General features: G+C 35.3%; 1 protein-coding gene across 1 annotated transcript in view; it reads right to left on the minus strand.

Moving 5' to 3' along the window:
- LOC128227726 (extracellular matrix protein 3-like) overlaps positions 1–23903 on the minus strand; it is an 83511-nt gene that overhangs the window by 13180 nt on the left and 46428 nt on the right. Inside the window, exons 3-7 of the mRNA XM_052938510.1 lie at positions 5534–5680; positions 5178–5258; positions 3625–3774; positions 3098–3223; positions 2524–2772 (exon numbers count right to left, since the gene is read on the minus strand). Coding sequence (XP_052794470.1) covers positions 2524–2772; positions 3098–3223; positions 3625–3774; positions 5178–5258; positions 5534–5680 — 753 coding nt within the window. The remainder of the gene's footprint in view (positions 1–2523; positions 2773–3097; positions 3224–3624; positions 3775–5177; positions 5259–5533; positions 5681–23903) is intronic.

Raw genomic sequence — 23903 nt, forward strand, 5'->3', positions numbered from 1 at the left:
TCATTCTATATAAGCAAGGGTTATGGACGTTGAAACACATATGCAATTTTGTGCACACTGAACAGTTTTAAGACAGAGATGAATCTTAGTTAAGCAAAAGTTTGTCAGCAGCAGAATCTTCATGCATGTTGTAATTATACAGCTGTTAAATTATCTTTCCACAAGTTTGCTATAACTCAAGGGACTTTATAATCAAATATACCTAACAGTCTTCAGACTTATCTAACATCAAACACATATTTAAAACATACAGAGCTATGCACTTTGTGAATAACAAATGTATCGATCAATCTTAGAGACATCTTCTATTTGATTTGTCTTGCTCTTCTGATCTGATGTCATTCTCCCCAAATCTTACTTCAGAGAGTCCATATGTAAAACATCAAATGCCAAAGAAAACAGTTTGGAAAAAAGTGGTTTTCTTCCTAGATAATAAATCATGATATCTTTTGGAAGAGACTGATAACATGCTATTGAAAAACGTATTTGATTTGTTAACAACCCTAAACCGAAAGATACCTGGACATCTGTATTTATCATGTTGATGTTTCTTATTCATCAAAAAAGGCTTTTTGCCGACTTTTTGCCCATTAGTCAAGAATAGCAAATCTTATTAGCTTCCCGAAACAGCCTAAACAATGATACAAAAATTATCTTATAATAGACATAATGTAAAACATATTCTTAGACAGACACAGTTCCATTACTCCAATTATAAAACAAATACAGTCTTGTAAAGAATGATTACATAATTTCCGTTGTGAATTTGCCAGCTCTGAAATTGCATATCATAATTGGCTTTGTATGTTAAGTGTTGGTATCAATTTAATATCCTAATCATTGCGAAAATTCAGTTAATAAGTTAAAAGAATGTCAGAGCATTTGAATCCTGGAATTTCATATAAGTCAGGTCAAGTCAAGTTTATTTATAAAGTAATTCCGGCCACCGCCATAATATGAAAACATGTTTACATCAATGATGTACAATAATAGCATCGTTTATGACTATCTTAACAATATTATGTAGAGCTCTATCAATGTTTAGTTAGTGTGCATAATTGCATGGATGAATTGGCAGGTCTTTAACAATTTGTTATAGTTTTTGCTTGAAAGATGGCTATAAAATAATTCCACCGAGGAATTTGCAGTTGTAATATTGTCTAAGTAAAAACGTTGTATTGTTACATATTTCTTGCATTATAATCAAAGAAATAAGATGCGTATAAATCTCCTGAAATTAAAACTATGCTCTCTCTTTGGTGAACTGTATTATTTTAAACTTATCATGGAATCTAATGGACTTTTATCTCTACAATGGAGGCATTCAGTGTATTGCAGACAATTTTTATTAACACCATTGCATTGTAAAAAGTTCTCTTAAAACATGAATGGCTTTTCTTAAAATTATTTCTGAGCACAATCTCGCTTTTGTTGTGTACAGTAGAAATAGTTCAAGATGATAGCTGTGCTTACAAAACATTGCCTGCTTGTTGAAAAGTGAAACAGATAACAATTATCTTACATACTTGTGAAAATATAAAACATTTGGCTACCCCGTTCTCCTCTGATAACACAAGAGCCCAGACTATGTTAAGTATCAAGATATCTCTTACATTCTAGAAAATGATAAATTTAGAGTAAGATTAAGTACAGAATGATGCTTAAACATTTCACTTCAGAATATCTCCTTACGAATTCAGTATAAAAATAAAGATTTCAGTGCTTGATAAAAAATATGGTTAAATAAATGATAAGCACAGTTATCAAAAATGCCAATTTCAACTTAATAGATTAATTAAGAAACTTTAAGGGCAATGATACAAATCAACAACTCTGCCATCTTCACAGAAGATTTCCATGACATATAACCATAGTAAACACAATGCCTCTTAGCAGAATATAAATGATGTTATAAAAAGATATGTGGTTTAAGAAATCATCAGAGAGAGGAAAAGGATAGTCATTCAACCATTGGCAACAGTGTTTCTGGCAGTGTTTCAAAAGTAGCCTGTGTTATTTTCCAGCTGTTTTTTAGACCAACTTTTTTATTAAATCATGCAGTGTTCCCAAAAGGTCCAAAAACTTATCTTCAAAAACGTCATACCCCTTAGGCTAGAGCGCCATAAGCCTGAGAAAAGAACTTACTTCTGACTGACTTGGGCTTTGATATAACAGGTCCTCTTTGATAAAACTAAAGATTATTTTTAAGCTATCTTTAAAAATCAAGCAACACATAAAAGCTGCATAAATTTCATAAAAGTTTAAATAAGGGTCATTTGAAACTCAAATTAAATTGCCAAGAAGACAGTTATCAGAAAATCAATAAAGAAATGTCCATTGTTTTAGTAAGCCCTGCACACTTATCAATTCACTATACTTGAGATTAATTTTAGCTCTTTTGAATACTGTAACAAACGAATACTCTCACAGTCTTTCTTAATGATAGATGGGCAGAGCTCTTATATGTTTTTGACCAGCTCAACTGACAGAAGCTCTACAAAATATATTCCACCAATCACCTACCATCTGCGGGATCAGGGAGGATTGTGACCTCTGTCTCTGCCCTTGATCCCAGCTTGCCTCCCACTGGTTCCTTCAGCATCATATAGAACCTTTTTTGAGATTCATATAGAGAGTCGTTAAGAAGCATAACTCTGCACACATTCTGGCTGTCTCCCCTGGCAAACCTGACAATACTGCTGTGGTCTGCAGGGCGAGTGATGAAGTCAGAAAAGGGTTCAATCTTGCTGGTAGGTGAGCCTCTTGCTGTTCCTATATGAACAAGAAATTTCATAAATTGCTTGTATGATGCCATTTTAAAATTACAAACAAAACACTAATTTTAAGATTGTAGAGATTTTATATCAATGTAAAGCCATTTGCTTATGGTATGCAATTGAGTGAATAAGTTAAGTACCCTATTAGATAAAGCCTTTCGCCAGCCTTTTGGATACCATTTTTACAATCGTCTGTAACAATTTCTTTCTCTTTTCCAACTGATATTATGCAATGTGCATAGGGATGAAAATATCGATATTCACCCCTCTGAAGGAAATCCAATATTTACTTATTCTATTCAATGTACTTATTTTCCTACCATCCCTGGTGTGGCATATGACAGTGAGGTCCTGGGAAATATCCCCTGTCCTTATTACGGGGATGTCAATATGGCTGGCATTCTCCATTACCTGGTAGTTCAGTCCCTCAAAATACACCTTTGCCTCTGAAAATTATATTATTTAATTGAAGAGTTGTGTATTTTCTGATTTTTAGTAAATTTCTTGGATAAAAAAGTATATGCATGTCCAAGCACTCCTCTTTATTGTGTATTGTCATATAAAAGATTAGTTCAAATTTCATATAAAAAAGTTGTTTTCATGTTATGACCAATGTAATGACCAACCTTAAAACTGATGTCCAGCCAACGCAGCTATGACAATGCTGAATATTTTAGATTGAATACAATCTAGCAAAACTAAAGGGTGAACCATGTATACTGGTTTTCAAAATAATATTATAATCAGTATTTAGCCCAAATTAACCATGATGCAAACACTGAGATGTAAAAAATTGTATAGTGTTATTCATCATCCAGATTGTATTGTGTTGTCTGAATTGACTCACCGTCTTCTGCATCATGCAGGGTGACCATGGCAATGTAAGGATGTTCAAGCACAGCAGATAGGGGGTTAGCAAGCTGCAGTGTTAGAATCTCCTCTCCCTCAAATACATTGTCATCCTTAATGGCCAATCTCCACTGCTTCTCTCTCTGACCTGTGACAGAATATGAAATGTTGTAGGTAACCATGGCAACACAAGGACGTTCAAGGACAGCAAATGGGGCGTCAGTGAGCCGCAGTGTGAGAGTCTCCTCTCCCTCAACCACATTGTCATCTTTAATGGCAAGTCTCCACTAGTTCTCTGTCTGACCTGAGATAGAACATGTAATGTTGTAGGTAACCATGGCAACTCAAGGATGTTCAAGGACAGCATATAAGGAGCCAGTAAATTGCAGTGTAAGGGTATCCTCTCCCTCAACCACATTGTCATACATAAATAGGTCAGTCTCCACTGCTTCTCTGTCTGACGTGAGATAGAAAATGAAATGTTAAAGGTAACGATGGCAACACAAGGATGTTCCAGGACAGCAGATAGGGAGGGAGTAAGTAAGCTGCAGTGTTAGGGTATCCTATCCCTCAACCACACTGTCATACTTCATGAATGGTCAGTCTCCACTGCTTTTCTGTCTGACGTGAGATAGAATATGAAATGTTATAGGTTACCATGGCAACACAAGGGTGTTCCAGGACAGCAGATAGGTAAGTAAGCTGCAGTGTTAGTTTTTTCTCTCCCTCAAACACATTGTCATCCTTGAAGGCCAGTCTCCACTGCTTCTCTTTCTGACCTGAGATAGAATATGAAATGTTGTAGGTAACCATGGCAACACAAGGATGTTCCAGGACAGCAGATAGGTAAGTAAGCTGCAGTGTTAGTTTTTCCTCTCCCTCAAACACATTGTCATCCTTGAAGGCCAGTCTCCACTGCTTCTCTTTCTGACCTGAGATAGAATATGAAATGTTGTAGGTAACCATGGCAACATAAGGATGTTCCAGGACAGCAAATAGGGGGTCAGTGAGCTGAAGTTTGAGGGTCTCCTATCCCTCAAACACATTGTCGTCCTTGATGGCCAGTCTTCACTTGTTCTCTGGGTGAACTGAGGTAGAATATTAAAGGATGTAGGTAACCATGACAGCATAAGGGTATTCCAGCACACCAGTCAAGGGTCATTTAGCTGAAGTGTTACGGTTTCCCTATCCGTCAACGACATTGTCATTCATGATGGCAAGTCTCCACTGCTTCTCTTTCTGACCAGAGGTGAGATATTAAACAAGCATCAAAAACACATTCCAGGACAGAGTCTAAGGGTCTTCTCTCCCTAAAACTCATTTTAATTCTTGATGGCCAGTCTCAACTGCTTCTCTGTCTGACTGGGGCTCCAGTTACTGTTACATGTACAGACACTATGCATAAATGAAACCATTGCAACAAGTTATGTCTTCTTTTACATAATTACTATCATCTTAAAATGTTTCACTCTTTATATCTTGAAGTATTCCTATATCATCCGGATTACTAACAACAGAAAACTTATATTTTATATGAAGATATATTCAAACCTGGGTTAAACTGGATCATCTGAGCAAATTGCCTGGACACATCTGTACCAAAGGACGCAGTCTTCTCATGCACCTCAACAGCTAAAAAGTAAAGTAAAATACTTGTATCATACTAGTAACCAAGACTCTGAAGACTTGTACTATATGAGCAACAGTATTCACATACTGTTCATACATAAGGTCGAGTTTTCATACTTTTATTCAAATGAATTAAATCATGTATCAGGATCAGTTGCCTGAATTCAAGTTCAACTGAAAGGGATTACAAATAAAACAATATTAACATATTGTTTAATGTTTATTATAATGCACATATATTTTCATTAACATAAACAATATTAATAACCTTAACTTACTGACAAGACTTGTTTCTCCAAGGTATCCCCTTCTCTGTAGGGTGACATCGATGTAGCCATCTGTCTCATTACCATGGTAACTGTCAGTCTTGAAAGATAGCCATGCCCACTGTAGGTGGAAGGGTTGGTTTTCCAAGGAATGGCCCTCTGAAATTATAAGTTTGAACTTTGGAAATGGAAATTGAAAATTTCTTATACAAAATACATATAATCCTCAAACTGCTATTGCCAATAGGTAACTGCTTACCTTCAAAGTCAACCAGTTTACAGTTCTGAGAGAAAAGATTAATAATTATTGCTACTTTGGATCTCTTAAAATACCAACAGAAACACCCTCTACCACGCTCATCATTTCCATGGTTACTTGTGATTTACTGGGTAGCATGATTGTAGTCATGGTGACCCTGCAACCTTCCAAAGGTTTTAAGTACAATATGAGATAGATCATGATGAAAACTTTACAACTGCCAGAGAATTAGGAGACAGGATGTTTTAAAAAAGCAGATGGAATTCAAGTAATTACAATCTCAACACCTTTGGAATCGTTTACTTCCAAAAATTAATTAAAACGGAAAATAGCAACTTTACATTATTGGTATGACAGAGATTTATGACTTCTTCTGACATGCAATTCAAAATTGAAATTCCCCAAATAACTGATATTATCTTGTAATTTCTGGGACTCATATTCATAATTGCCTTTATTTTTGTTGGGATAAAACACCTTGAACCATGCAGCCAAAAGATATCAACATTCTTAGATATTCTTTGCACTAGTTCTGTGAAAACTTTCAAGGGAATAAAACAAAAACCCTATCATTTCTATCGACAACAAAGATAATTGCAACTTTCCCTTGTGCAAAATTAAATGTAGAAGAACATTATAAACAGCAGCAAACTGAGCATATCTAAAATTAGCTCACAAAAATCATCTTTTTGGAACCATTTCAAAGCATCTGGCTAAACATCTAGATCTGTAACTCAAAACAAAACAAAACTATGGGAGGTGCAAAATAATTATCTTTAAGTACATAAATCCTGAATTATTCTGATAAACAAATAAGATAAGATTATTTCTTAATGAAAAGTTATGCAATATTCTAGAGATAGTTTTTGATAAATTCAGGAATTCCTTTGCTAATCCTATGATAGGATGTTTGCAAATAATAATAATGAGTACCAACTGCTTCTAAATGCATGTTGTATGAGATTTAACAGACAGAATTATAAAGAAATGTGATAATAGGGATTATTCTGTCATAATAATGAATTGCAGCTGGAGATATTGTATTACATGAGCAAAGTAAATTGTGTGAAATTTAGCATGTTCCTATAGCAAAAACAAGGCACAAAGAAGATGAGTTTTATGATGCACATCAAACAAAGAACTGTTTCTTTACAGTGAAATAACAATTTGATATATTACACTGTTTTAAAATTTCAGTCTGAACTCTCACTTCAAAATCAAATAACAGCACCCTTAGGGCTCAATTTAAAGATGTCAAATATAAATTATGTTTAATTAGCATTTGGCGCAATTTCTCTGATAAACTACAATTAACATAATAACAACAAAAGAAGGTTTCTTTCAGTGAATGTTCATAATATTGACATTTCACCTCATGAACATGGAAGGACAAAATATTTTAGTCATGGCTTTGCCATTCCTGAAATATAGCTTTTGGTGCCCACTGAGCGAAATATATAACAACATTAAACTGAAACAAAAATAAAACCCTTCTCTATTTATAATTTCAATGGATTATCAGTATTAATAATGAATGACTTAAATAATGGTCATTGCTTTAAATATTTAACTGTACCAAAGATTTTTTGTGTATAAGTTTGAAAAGTAACCATCATGGTGTCATCAATGTAAAGTCACTTTCATATTTATCAAGATATATAATGTAATACACTGTACCATTATAAACAAATCATTGGAATGTCACCCCACCCCCCCACACACACACTGCCCTTTACTCCACCCCTAAGCTACACCCCACTCATACAACAATAATGTTTTAAGGTATCCTCAGGTTTCCCCACATCCGACAAGACATGTAAAACTTCATTTAGATTTGCCAGCACATTGCAGCATAATCTGCAGAGAGAGAAATCTCATAAAAATCATCATTTAATGCAGTTTACAAATGTGATAGTTTGCCTATAAAAGTCATCATGAATTTTACTAAAAATGAGGAATACATTTTTATAGCCAACTGTGTGTGGTATTGAGATAAAACTCAGACACCTTAACAGCTTTATGTTCTGATACAAACAGAGAAACATGTCTTGTATTAGCAGCCATTTCTCATGCAAATTAGTTAAGTGTATTGTATTATTTATATTTTAAAACAAGTATTAAAATACACATCTTAAAAGAGGAAAATAATTAAGTTTTGAATTTGGAAATGGTTTCCGAAGGCTAAACATTATTTGTAGGTGCATTTGTGTGGACATTCAGAACTATAAATAAGTGCATGCACTTGCAATAGCATGACTATATTTAACACTATCAAATTTAGTATGGACAGCTTTGTGCACAAGTACATGGGTAGATTAATTAAAAAAGCGACTTGTAGAGAACACTAGAACAATAGTGGTTAATAGAAGATGAGATGTGCAAGCAACCTGAGTGCACACAAACAAGGAGATCAAAGTGAACCAACACACTGAAACAACTGGCACAATAGAACAACTGGTGCACTAGAACAACTGGTACAATGGAATAAGTGGTACACTAGAACAACTGGTGCACTGGAACAACTGGAAACAACTGGTGTACTGGAACAAATGGTACACCAGAACAACTGGTACACTGGAACAAATGGTGCACTGGAACAACTGGTGTACTAGAACAACTGGAACAATGGAATAAGTGGTACACTGGAACAACTGGGGCACTGGAACAACTGGAAACAACTGGTGTACTGGAACAAATGGTACACCAGAACAACTTGTACACTGGAACAAATGGTGCACTGGTGCACTGGAACAACTTGTACACTAGAAAAACTGGTGCACTTGAACAACTGGTACACTGGATCAAGTAGTGCACTAGAACAACTGGTACACTGGATCAACTGATGCACTGGAACAATTAGTGCACTAGAACATCTGGTGCACTAGAACAACTGGTGCACTGGAACAACTGATGCACTAGAACAATTGGTGCACTAGAACATCTGGTGCACTAGAACAACTGGTGCACTAGAACATCTGGTGCACTGGAACAACTGGTGCACTAGAACATCTGGTGCACTGGAACAACTGGTGCACTAGATCATCTGGTGCACTAGAACATCTGGTGCACTAGAACAACTGGTGCACTAGAACATCTGGTGCACTAGAACATCTGGTGCACTAGAACAACTGGTGCACTAAAACATCTGGTGCACTGGAACAACTGGTGCACTAGAACAACTGGTGCACTAGAACAACTGGTGCACTAGAACATCTGGTGCACTAGAACAACTGGTGCACTAGAACATCTGGTGCACTAGAACAACTGGTGCACTGGAACAACTGGTGCACTAGAACATCTGGTGCACTGGAACAACTGGTGCACTAGAACATCTGGTGCACTAGAACATCTGGCGCACTAGAACAACTGGTGCACTAGAACATCTGGCGCACTGGAACAACTGGCGCACTAGAACATCTGGCGCACTGGAACAACTGGCGCACTAGAACATCTGGCGCACTGGAACAACTGGCGCACTAGAACATCTGGTGCACTGGAACAACTGGTGCACTAGAACATCTGGTGCACTGGAACAACTGATGCACTAGAACATCTGGTGCACTGGAACAACTGATGCACTAGAACATCTGGTGCACTAGAACAACTGATGCACTAGAACATCTGGTGCACTGGAACATCTGGTGCACTAGAACATCTGGTGCACTGGAACAACTGGTGCACTAGAACAACTGGTGCACTAGAACAACTGGTGCACTAGAACATCTGGTGCACTAGAACAACTGGTGCACTAGAACATCTGGTGCACTAAAACAACTGGTGCACTAGAACATCTGGTGCACTAGAACAACTGGTGCACTAGAACAACTGGTGCACTAGAACATCTGGTGCACTAGAACAACTGGTGCACTAGAACATCTGGTGCACTGGAACAACTGGTGCACTAGAACATCTGGTGCACTGGAACAACTGGTGCACTAGAACAACTGATGCACTAGAACAACTGGTGCACTAGAACATCTGGTGCACTAGAACATTTGGTGCACTAGAACAACTGGTGCACTAGAACATCTGGTGCACTAGAACATCTGGTGCACTAGAACAACTGATGCACTAGAACATCTGGTGCACTAGAACAACTGGTGCACTAGAACAACTGGTGGGTGCACTAGAAATAATGGATGCACTGGCACAATGATGGTACCAGAACTATGGAGGTTGGTGCACTGCGAGTAAAATAAATTGCTACACTGACATTCTGGGTGCACTAGAATGATGGATTGCCTCTTAAGGTACTCTGATGAGACAAAATATCCACTTCTGTATATTTTGCTAAAATGTTAGCAAAAAGGCCATGAAACAGAATGTACCATACTCATTCACACCCTCCCAATGTCTAACAAAACAAAACATCATCTGCATGGGATCAACTACCTAACTTCCTCAGCAAATATCTGATTGCAATATAAACAACTACATGTATCTTTTAAACAGAGACAGTCTGAGATTCCTCACTGATGGACCACAGTATAAGAAACTGGCACCAAACATCTTTGATGTTTGTGACTTTAATGAAAGTTTTCAACACATGGACAGTTGTAAACTCTGACTTGTTAACAGACAAATTGTTCAACTGACACAAGTCAATTTCTACAAAGTTTCTACACAAATTACTTGTGGTTTGCAAAAATCTAAGCAAAAAGAAACAAGCTAATTTTGAAGTGATTAGTCTGGTCCAGAATATGGCATCCACTAGTCATTTTCCAAATTTATAAAAGAAGGTTGCCAAGGATTGAAAATCAGATTGTTCAAATATGTATTATATGGCATGTAAAAAGTGTTAATTTGAAATCCATCCAAACGATGGAAACCAACCGACTAGAAACTCTTAAAACTGCAGACAACAGACTAGCAACAACAAGCTTTATCTCAATCATAAATACATTAAATGCCACAATATCCAGATATCTGCACTTTGCCATGAAATTTCAAAAGTAAAATAGATAATCCCAAAAGATAATAGTGTAACTAATGCATAAAACAAATATTCCTTCATAAAAATGCCAGGACTGCCTGTAAATACAGACAATGGTGGAATTCTCTGAGACCTGGAAATCTGTAAAACATACACCATAGGTGAAAGGGCTGGGCATTTACAAATGTTAATGAGGTGCAAGGATAATTTTGTGTGTATAATTTTCTTCTCATGAAACTCCATCACACCAATTTGATCAAATTAATAGTCTGAGTTGAAGAGAAAGCAACTTTTCTTTAAAACATTTTTGTTATTTCTGATAATAAATGTTTATAATATAATATTGTAGACATTCAAAAGCAATTAGCATGTAAGTGTTGTACACATAAAATTTTACATAAAATCCACTAAGAGGCGGAGTTATATAATGAAATACAGTATAAAGGGAGGTTCATTATAAGTGAGTCAAAGCCAAAAGAACTTAAGGACCCACATTGTTATTTTATTTTCAAAGTGAATAAAGACATCAAGTTCAGAAGCCTAAACTATCTGCCAAACAAGTGTGTGAGGTACTTGACAATGTACCGGTATCAGCAATATATCAGCATCCTCAAACAAGAATACTTCATTCTTTGTAGTATTAAAGCAGAACAAACTAGTTTGGACATCACAAGCAAGCACTTATAATTATATTACATAATTATTTTAGCCACTTATAAATCTTGAGATGTATCTTCACTTATATGTATTCATAGAGTCCCAATGATTTATCGACATATTAAATTACCAGCAAATGCATTGAGATCATTATAAAATATGACAATTTTTTTACTTTTATCTATTTTTTAGTAAAATTGAAATAAAGGTAGATTATGTAAAAGAAGGATATTTTTACAAAAGACCTGCAAGCATGAACCTATAACGTTTGGCCTACAGACATGGGTTTTGTACATTGCAGGTCTTCACAAGGTGATCACTTGTGCCAATTTAAGTTTTTAAGCATGGCCAAGTAACAGCCCAGATAGGCCAAAATACACAGAATTTTGTAAAGTGTGACCTTAACCTTTGACCTACAGATATGCATGGATCCTCAGTACACAACGAACCAATATTTCATGGTGAACCCTAAGTCTTGTGCCAAGTTATTTCAAAATCCCCAAATCCCTGGTCAAAAACAAGTAATTTCGACCAATTCCATCAGTGACCTTCATGTTTGACCTTGACCTTTGACACATACTGACATGGGTCTTATATGGGACAATTCCTGTCTTCTTATGGGGACACTAATGTGGCAAGTTATTTAAAATATGCAATGCATGGCCAAGTTCAAGACCAGAACAAGCCAAATCTGGACAGATGGAGTCACACACACACACTACACCAAAACACCACTGTGACAACAACATCAAGCTTAGCAAGTGGGCTCAACAAAAAAGTTACATATTGAATGATCCCTGAAAAGAGCACACAACAATTATTTTGATATTAATTTCATGTTTTAAAATGTCATGATTTTGAAGCTAATGGTTGGTTCTTCAGATTTTTACCCAAAAGGATTGGAGCGAGCGAGTGAAAAATAATTTATAAAAATTCAATTTTGCCAGTTTTCATAAAACCCGAAGCGAGCGAAGAGCAACTGTAAGAAACATCAATTTGGTGTGGTCTTATATTTAAATTTGAAACATCACAGTTTCGGAAATTAGGAAAAAGGGTTGCAGCTTAAGGAAACATTTTAAATCCTTAAACTAGTGGTAAAAAATATTTTGTTTTCATCTGGGATTTCATTTTTTTTTCAAATCTGCTAAACCTATATTTTGGTAAATCAGCAATGAGCTATTATTGACTTAATCAGGTGAATCACTTACTTAAAACAGAGGCTGTTACAGTTGAGAAAATATAATCTCGCCCATAATGCATTTAAACAAGAGGCACATCAGTGCCTGTGCTCCACTGGCCAAAAGGTTCATGCAAAGACCACCTAACGAACATTTTCGTCAAGTTTCATAGAAATACAATCATCAATTTTTGAGGAGAAGTTATTTAAAAAATTTTTTTACTTTAATAGCTCTGGCTGCCATGTTGTGCAGTGGACCGAAATGATTTGGGCAATTTGAGTAAAGGAGCACCAAACAAACATTTCTGTCAAGTTTTATCGAAAAAAGGTCATCGGTTTCGACGACAAGTCGTATAAAGTTTTTTTTATTTTTTAGCTCTGGCAGCCATGGTGTGCAGTGGACTGGAACCATTTAACAAATTTTGGTTAATGACCACCCAAGGAACATTTCTGTCAAGTTTCATCAAAATCTGATCATCGGTTTCTGAGGAGAAGTGGTGTAAAGGTTTTTCCTATTTTTAGCTCTGGCTGCCATGTTGTGCAGCAGACCAGAACTGTTTGGGCTATTTTGGTTAAGGACTACCCAAGTAACATTTCTGTCAAGTTTCATTGCAATACGATCATCGGTTTCTGAGGAGAAGTCGTTTAAAGGTTTTTCTATTTTTACCTCTGGGGGCCATCTTGTGCAGTGGACCGAAACCATTGAAGCAAATTTGATAAAGGACCATCCAAGGAACATTTCTGTTAAGTTTCATCAAAATCTGATCATCGGTTTCTGAGAAGATGTTCTTTAAAGGTTTTTCTATTTTTTTGCCCTGGCAGCCATGTTGTGCAGCGGACCGGAACCATTTGAGCAATTTTGGTTAAGGACCACCCAAGGAACAATTCTGTCAAGTTTCATCAAAATCTGCCTATCCGTTTCAGAGGAGATGTCGTTTAAAGATTTTGCTATTTTTAGCTGTGGCGGCCATATTGTGCAATGGACCAGAACCATTTGAGCAATTTTAATAAAGGACCACCCAAGGAACATTACTGTTAAGTTTCATCAAAATCTGCCGAACCGTTTCAGAGGAGATGTCGTTTAAAGATTTTGCTATTTTTAGCTCTGGCGGCCATATTGTGCAATGGACCGGAACCATTTGAGCAATTTTGGTAAAGGACCACCAAAGGAACATTCCTGTGAAGTTTTGTCAAAATCCGCTTATCAGTTTCAGAGGAGATGTCGTTTAAAGTAAAAGTTTACGCACGCACGCACGCACTCACGACGGACAATCTGTGACGACATAAGCTCCATGGCCTTCGGCCAGTGGAGCTAAAAACAATCCAGCAATTACGGAAAAAAAACTACGATCTATTTGATAAAGGATGAAAATGTATGTACATGGAAGTAGATATTTCAACTGAACAAGTGGTAAATTATCACATGGTTGATATCAAACCAATAAAACTACAATTTCAGTGTCAGTTTTACAGCATCTTTATCATCAAAAATTAGACCATGAGCTACAGTGTTGAATTTCATTGATCACAAAAAAGATTTATAAGTAAAAACAGAAATGAGAATGCTTAGAAATATAATAAAAAATGTTTTAAAGGGTTTACATAGAGGATTATTGTTTGTTTCAGTGTTTATCAAGATAGCAATATATATTTTACAGAAAAATCATAAAAGGTTTTATTCCACAAGTGATACCAAGATATTTACTTTTGGTTTTCACAAGGTAATTAACATTATATATTAAATACATGCATGCTATATTTAATTATATAGTGCTGTTTTTGCCAGTTTATATCACTTTCTATAGTATGTCAGGTGACAGCATCTTGACCAATGAAAAGGGCAGAAATATTAATCAAGCAAAGAAACCGACAATTTACCAGTCTGGACTGACTTTGAATGTTGGTCCAAAACAGCAGTAAAAGATGTAGAAATTGTAACTAATATACAAACATTGTTTGCCATTCACACATCCCAAAATAAGACACAGGGGACATCCATATTATTTGAGGAAATATTATGAAAAATGTTTGCCATTGGGAACTCATGACTAGTACACCCATAGTGTTAGACCCACTTTTCTTGACCAAAACAATTTTATCGTCATAATATCTTAACAGTTTCTTCATTTTCTTTTAAAATTATTTTGAGATACTGAAAATGTTATATATCTGTTGAACTGATTCTTTTATTGGCAAAAAGAACAATAGTACCATACTAAATCTTTAAAACATATAAGAATTAATATTTTATTTCATATAAATGTGTTATTTTCAGTTCTGGGTACAAATTAAGGTATTTCTTCACCACATGTTCAAGTCAAGAGCCACAGGTTCTATGATTATAAAATAGAAATAAAGAGCTGAGCAAATTTCTGTAATGGGCTTTTCAGACCTAAAAACATTTTTTCTCATGTTAATTTGACAGCCATGGCAAAAAGGCAAGAGTCAGAACAATAAAATTGTACTCAAACCTCTGTAAAAGTTGCATCTTTACTTCGCACTCACAGTTTTTATTTGTATTTTAAGAAAAAACACCATTATGTAAATTTCTATTATGGATGTAACAAATTATTTATTATCCACTGTGTTTTATAATCTTATTTCTTTTCAAACTACAAACATTATGCACATTACTTTGCCATTTTTGACCCGTTGACTGACAACTTCAACAGCTCCAATAGCAGCACATTCTATCAAAATCTACACTTTAATAACCAAAAAGCAGGTATATATATATTAATCCTTTGTCTTTTGTAAAAATAAGACCTATTATTAATTGCACAATGTTTTTTTGAATATTTCTATAAAAATAAATATTTTCCTAAGTAATTTTGACAGACCTGATTCAACCCATTTTCACTCATCAGAGGTTCGATTGTGATAAAATCATTCAGGTGAAGGGTACCTAACTCAGGTGAACAAGAATGGATTCAACCCTGATCAGTTGCCAGATGATTGATTAGGAATACATTCAAAGGCTGTTGATGGAGTTTGATATAAATCTTACATGGTAATTCAATCAGACCTTCCTAATGCAATGGGACAAGGACATGCAATGGGGATATAAAACCATTAGGAAAACCTCAGGGTTTAAAGCCCTTTGATCAAGGTCCGAGCCTGCATTTATTGTAACAAACAAACCAACACTTTCAACTCAGTCCTCTTTATCTTTCATAACTTTAATTTTAAAAATTGTCTCCCTTTTTCAAAGGGTGATAAATTAATTAGAAATATGTCAGTCTTTACCTAGAGACATCAATAGTCTGAAATCAATTAGTTTTTTATCAGTGTGTGTATACCTGCAGTGATAAATTGCGTCCTAAATGCTATGTCAGAAGTCAATATATTGCTTCTTAAAAAGACTTTAAACACATATTACTTCACCATTTCTTTACCATTTTAAATGAAACAAAGCGCAGTCTACGCCGCTTACAGAGCCCGCCCGTTTGATTAAGATTTATTAAGTTTCTTAAAACACTTTGACAAACCGTCTGACGGAGCACTGTCAAAACATTATTTTGGAAACAGGTTTGTCGAAGTGTTTGATGAAACTCATTACCTTATCAAACTTCGGTAATAAAACGAAGGTGGGGCTCTTTAAGTGTCGTAGACTGCCCTTTGTTTTATTCAAAATGGTGTAGTTAAAGAGAAGTTATCTTTATTTAAGTCTTCAATTTAAGCAAAAAAATGCCTTCTGATGTAGCATATATGACGTAATTTATCACATGGTATACACACACTGTTGATATAAGTTAATAAATTTGACACACTGATAGAAATTAGCTCAGAATGGCAAAATTTCAGATGCTGTTTTTCCAAATGAGTGACACTTTTCCCGAACTTATATGATGTCTGGACCTAACATATAAACTGTAGTGTGCCTGACTTAATATCATATTATTTCCATCAATTAGAAATAACTTTTTGGTCTACTCAATTCTTGAGATCTTCAGGATACACTGTTGGTTGCTGCTGAAGAAGCAGCACAGCAGACTGATTCGACATCCTGAGATAAAAAGGAGGCTTAATATGACACTAAGCCTACTAAGGGTTTGAACCTGTAAACTCCCGCTTGAAAAGAACACTCTTAATAACAACTGAGCTATATTATTATAATCATTGAGGTTGACCAAGCTCAAAATTTTATCCAAATGCATATCATATCCCACAAATAAGAATAACAAAGGCAATCGGGCACATTAAAGGAATTTTGGATTCTGAAATACAGATTATACACATAATGCATTAAGCTGATTTTTGTAAATGCAGGTGCTTGCATAATGTAATTACAGAGATCAATGAAAGTTTTGAAATCATCTTTTTGAAGTCTCAGTGAATTAAAGAATGAGTTTAATTACAGAAAGTAAGCTGATGAGGCTGGTTCAGTTACAGAGAATTCTCCCATCTCAGATAAGTAGATCCAAAAATTTGACCATGCTAGATATTCTTTTCTCCCACCTCAGATAAGTAGATCCATTAATTTAACCATGCTAGAAATTCTTATCTTGCCCACGGGCGAAGATAAAATGCCCGTATGGAACTCCTTTTTAATGGTCACCACAGTGCAATTACCTCCCTTGTTGAAGACTGTCGTCTGTAGCGCATCATGGAAACCTTGTCTTGTCACAATATTTAGAACGCTAGTTAATTATTTCTCGCTTCAAATGTCACCAGAAAACAGTTTTCACGCACCTTTCAAGAAATAATGCTTCACTCTTCTAAGAACTATTTAAAGACCGATCAGACCATTTACATACTCTGAATCACTGCGCGAATATCCATGACAACCACATATTATCGCATATCCGTACGTAATTATTTTCACTAAGCACAAAAGAGTTCTAGCAAATAAATACATTTTTACTTAATTTTGTTTAACTGAGATGGGAGAAAAAGCATCTACCATAACCGCTCATGTAAGATAGGTTCATCCCGACCCTCGCGCAGGGTGTTTTGCGGAAACTCGGTAAACCTCGTTTCCGCAAAACACCCTACGCTCGGGTCGGAATGAAACTGTCTTACACTCTCGGCCATGGAAGATACTTATATTCTCCCACCTCAGATAAGTAGATCCAATAATTTAACCATGCTAGATATTCTTATCTTGCCCACGGGCGAAGATAAAATGCCCGTATGGAACTCCTTTTTAATGGTCACCACATTGTTATTACCTCCCTTGCTGAAGACTGTCGTCAGTAGCATCAAGGAAATCTTGTCTTATGTTAATATTTAGAATGCTGATTAATTATTTCTCGCTTCAAAATTGTCACCATAAAACAGTTTTCAGGCACCATTCAAGAAATAATGATTCATTCTCCTTCGAACTATTTAAAAAGACTGATTTGACTATTAACATTAAATGGATCACTGCGCGAATATCCATGACAACCAAGTGCTGTCGCATATCCATACGCAATTATTTTCACTAAACACAAAACAGTTCCAGCGAAAAATAAATTTTTACTTAATTTTGTTTAACTGAGGTGGGAGAAAAAGCATCTTCCATAGCCGCTCGTGTAAGATAGGTTCATCCCAACCCTCGTGCAGGGTGTTTTGCGGAAACTCGGTAAACCTCATTTCCACAAAACACCCTACGCTCGGGTCGGAATGAACCTATCTTACACTCTTGGCCATGGAAGATACTTATAATCTTGCCCAAGGGCAAAGATAAAACAAGTTCCTGTATGGAATATTGTCATCACACAGTAACCTCCCTTGTTGAAGACCGTCGTCTGTAGCATCATGGAAACTTTGTCTTGTGGCAATATTTAGAATCCTTATTAATTATTTCTCTATTAACCTGATCTGAATCACTGCGCGCATATCCATGACAACCACAAATTATCGCATATCCATACGCATTTATTTTCGCTACGCACAAAAGAGTTCCAGCGAAAAACTATATTCTACCATATAGCCGCCCATGAAAGACAGCTGGTTCTTCCCAACCCTCGCTCAGCGTGTTCTGCGGAAACCTGGTAAACCTCGTTTTGGCAAAACACCCTAAGCTCGGGTCGGGATGAACCTATCTTACACTCTCAGCCATGGAAGATACTTATAATGTCAATTAATTCATAGAGTGGATGCATAAAGCATCGATATGAATAATTGGCACCTGTGAGGAGATATTGTCCAAGATTTGCAGTAATACACTTAGAATTTAACTTATTCTTGCAATGTTTAACTTTATAGGTTTGTTGTTGATAATTATTTTACCAAAAAACTTATATCAACAGTAAACATAATATAAACTAGAGATATCACTAAATGTGATTAATAACTTCCTCTTGTTGTACTTTACCATTGTATGAAGTTTAATTAAATTCAATCCCGTAAATTTCAAGTTTTTCTTCAGACAAGAAAAATTAACAAAGGACAATAACTATGTTATTAGTTGAAATAGAGTTATAGTTAATGTACACTGCGCTTCCACTCATTGCGGTTTACCATTGTATTAAGTTTAATTTAATTACATCCCGTTGATTTCAAGATATTCTCTTGACTAGAAATGGTAAAAAGGGCAATAACTCTGTATTTAGCTTTAATAGAGTTATGATTTTGTACACTGCACTTCCTCTCATTGTATTAAGTTTTATTAAATTCCATTGAGTAGTTTTTAAGTTATGCTCCTGGCAAGATAAAGTAACAAAGGTCAATCACTCTGTAATTAGCTGAAAAAGAGTTATTGTTCTTGTACACTACACTTCCTAAATTTGTGCTTTAACATTGTACTGTGTATGAAGTAAAATTTGATTCCATCCAGTAGTTTTCAAGTTGAACTCCAGACAAAAAAAAGTAACAAAGGGCAATAACTCTATAAAAAACAGAAATAGATTTAAAGTTCTTGTTACACTGCACTTCCTCTCATTGTGTTTTACCATTGTATAAAGTTTTATTATAATTGATATTTAATTATAATAGTAATTCTTTAATTATTTGCCAGATAATAAAAGAAACAAAGGGAAATAACTTAGTTATTTGCTGATATAGTGTTATTGTTTTTGTACAATGTTCTTCCTCACATTGTGGTTATATAACCATTATATTAAGTTGAATTAAAATCCAACAAGTAGTTTTCAAGTTATGCTCTGGACAAGAAAAAGAGACAAAGGGCAATAACTCAGTAATAAGCAGCAATATAGTTATGGTCCTTGTACACTGCTCATCCTCTCATTGTGCTGAACTATTGTATGAAGTTTATTAAAAATCCAACAAGTAGGAGGAACTGCAAAGAACTGACCGATTGAATGACTGACCGACAAACCTACCGACCACAAGGCAACTCCAACATACCCCCTTAAATTCTGTTTGTTGGGGGGTATAATGGTAAACATAATTAAACATAAAAAATGTTTTGTTTGATCTACAACACGTTATAAGATTACATGAGTAGCAAATGTTTTGATGATGTGCACTGATCTGAAATCCAAAACCAATGATACTTTGTATTTTTCATCTCTTTTCAGTTGTATTTAAAACACATTAGATAAAAGTCAGAATTTGAAAAAAAGGTTTGAAATGAATGTGGTTCAAATACAAAAAATATGCCAATTACTTTGCTATCATGGTGATTTCATTACTCATTTGAAGGCAGCTGCTTGCCATGACAATATGTCACATACCTGCTAAAAGGCAGAACAAAATCCCACGTTATCAATTTTACCACCTTCTTAGTGACAGATGCTATAAAAATCTCAGGGTTCATTTGCAGATGACTGATTGAAATGAAAACAAAAGAAAAACAATAGCAACTCATTCTGGTGTTCCCATCAGGAAGCTGTAATGAGTTGGTATTAGGTAAGTAAACTTGGTCAAAACATTGGCAGATGTTGGATGAAGTGGTCAGCTTTCCTGGAAAAACAATAGCATCACATTTCTGGTGTTCCCATCAGATAGTCTTAATGAGTTGGAAAAGCTGAAGAACATTTGGCCAAAACATTCCAACAAGTGTTGAAGGAAGGGGTCAGTTTTCCAGGAAAAACAAAAAGGCAAATTGGTTGTTAATTAGAAACCATTCATCATGTTTTGGATATCACTGGCATAGCAACAGGAAAAACAAGAAAATTAAAAATCTCTTCTGCTACTTGGAAGAATGAGATCATCCAGTCATTGTTTCTCTTTTTCAATCAAAATGCATAACATAAACTATCATGCTAAGTTGTGATAATAAGAGCATATCACTCACGAAAGTTATGATTTCCCAAACTTTTGCTTATAAAGATATCATAGATGATTTCTATTACATAAGGACGCAAAAGAATCACCATAACAATTGCTTGTGGTGCTATAACAAATATACATATGGACTCATAAATAAAAGTATTTTGACTGCTATTTGCAGAAACATTATGAGTCCATCCATCTGTAAAATGGTCACATAACTTTGTTTAAATTATCCACTGCCATTCCATGACAGCTATAAACAGTCATACTGAGCAAGTAATCATGAGATTTGCAGTAACTTGATGTTGGCCAAATCAGGAGTCTTACGTATATCACTGTTGGAAATGTATTCCACAACACTTTGCATTTGTCAAGGCTGAAAATAAGGTAAATTGAAAGCGTTTTACTCTAAAATATGTGTCAAGTGTATAAAATTATTAGAAAACGGCCGTAGTGCAGGAAGTGTTACCAAGGAATTTTACTGTGGCGATACTGACAGTCAAACCTGGATTAAATGGCCACCTGTCTTAAGCAGCCAGTTTGACCTTTTCCAAAGGGTGGCCACTTGATACAGGTTTGACTGTAAGTATCTCCTCTGTTTTTAGGGACTGCTCCTGAATGAGGCATACAACATTTTGAGAGACTTCCTTTCTAGAAATATGATGACAAAATGGCACTAAATCATCATAGAAATTGAAACACTCTAAGAGGGAAAAAATTCAACATATTGGTTCCCATTCCCCTCCGGTAGGGACAAATTGTTTTAGACAAAGTGTGAATCATCTAGCAGGCTAACTGAGGTCTGGGGAAGGCTGGATGTTTTTAAGCTTAAAGAAGAGTGATAACTTAATCCACCCCCTCAAGTATTGGTTCCCAACCCCCTCTGGTGGGAGACAAATTGTTTCTGACAAATGGTGAAACATCCAGCAGGCTAAAGGAGGTCTGGAACAGGCTGGAGGTCTTTTATGCTGAAGTGGTTGCCTTTGAACACTTGAAAAAGATGGGGTTCAAAGTGTATTTGTGTGGGTCATAATGTCAGAGCTTTTAAAATGATATATTTCATGCGGTCTATAAAGCATTTATATCAAGGCATCATAATGAAGTAGTAAGAGAGGTCAGTATGACATTAGCAGAACAACCATGCTGGCAAATGAAACACTTAACTGGCACAATACATGTATATAAAACAATTAACATTAATTGCTTGAAACACCAATTTTTTTTATTTTACTTTGCTTTAAACCATATAATCTTCTGTACATTTACCTTCAAATAGAACATGACAACTTCATTTGTTAATCTTTTCAAACATCTCTCACATCAAACAAATACAATTCAATTTCAATGCAATACAAAAGTACTTATGTTATATTGATGCTGCGGTTGCAATTTGATTTTATCTCAAAATATTTTAATACTTTTTAGCCTTAACCAACACCCATTTGAGTTATCAATAATATTGTTCATTAACCACATAATGACCACATAATATAAACCTTACACACCTTCAAACTATGTTTATGACTTCATTTACAATAGTCATTGTAATTACAATGAAATTGCAGATAGATATGAGTTTATTAAGATTTAGGTCTAAGAAGTTTCCAGCAGAAATGTTTTCCAGGTTGTTATAGAAATATCTGAACTATTATTTAAATCAACTGAACTAAAACTGGCTGAGGCATTCTTAATAATGCTTTCAGACATGGAGAACATGTATTATTTCTTATCTTAAACCTCTAACTTTAATAGAAGCCATGCCTGCTGGGAGCAGAGCCATCCTTGTGTTGTACGCTGGTTCAATTGCCACAGATAGTGTCAAATCCTGTTTTCTTTCATCCCGCCTCCCCAGGATATGTAAATCATGTGTTCTTTTCATCACTCCAGTGTCAAAGGTGGCCAAATTTATAAAAATAAATTTGATATCAGACAATTATCTGAAATGTTTTAATCTCTTGAACAGTTTTTGATCCTTTACAGATTCAAGATAGGCTTATGAGATGATTTATAAGTAGGGATGGCAACGAGTACCCGAGTAATCGAGTACTCGATCGAACGTCCGAGTACTCGAGTACCAAATCACTACTCGAGTACTCGGAAAAAAAAATCTATAAAAATCACCAAATACACGATTTACAGACAAAATATCAGATCTGGTTAGTTGCCAAGAGGACAATTTACGGTCCCTCTAATCCCCGCTGTGTACACAATTGACCTCAGTCAATTAGTTGATAGTTGCAAACTGTCAACAAAGGACCCCTATTTCAAATTAGCACTTATGTCAATTAGCGAAGTTTTGATAGCGGTACTTTCACCTACACAATTCTATTGTATACCAATTAGAGACCTTTCACCAAACAATGGACGCTAACGAGCGAAAGAGTATCGAGAATTGATTTTTTTAATGGGCGTATTTTAACTATTTTTGCAATGATTATCACAATTGATTGGTTGATATTTTAAATCAAGAATTATGAATATTAATGATGTGTGAACAAGAATTGCACAGTACGAAAAACTATCATTTAAAACAAAAAAAAATGTAGAGTAAACAACTGAACAACTGAACTTCGTATTGAATTTCATTCACTATTTTTATGAATGCTATTAATTTTCTTTCATTGTAATTCTGATTGTTGTTCATTTCTGCAGTGCAAACTGGTATAAAATGAAACGAATAAGACAAATTAAAGCCTGAAACAACATTTGTTTTCTTTTTATATCATTTTTTGTTAAAACACGTAATGAAAGTTAACTTTAAAGGTGAAAATGACCAATAATACGACCAACCCACAATATACGTCATTAACGATACATGTATACACAATCTTGTCGGCGAACACATAATCAATTTTTCCGAGTAATCGAGTACCCGAGTACTCGATCGAACGATTGTCCGAGTACTCGAGTATTAATTTTACTACTCGTTGCCATCCCTATTTATAAGTGATCACGCTCATACATCTGGATACACTTTGTGGATTGACAAAAGCTTTTGCCAGAGTTGACAGGCCTCCCATGGAAACTCATTTTTGATACAAACATTACCTTGATGAAACTCAAAATACCTTCTACCACCAACAAAGCTCATGCAGGAACATTAGACTATTATGTTTGCAAGTGTTTGAATGGGTTTATTCCAAGTTTATGGTCAAACAGTTGTTTCTTGAATTGTTTTAGATAGGGTATGAGT

This window comes from Mya arenaria, chromosome 3, assembly GCF_026914265.1.
Source record: "Mya arenaria isolate MELC-2E11 chromosome 3, ASM2691426v1".
NCBI lineage: Eukaryota > Metazoa > Mollusca > Bivalvia > Myida > Myidae > Mya > Mya arenaria.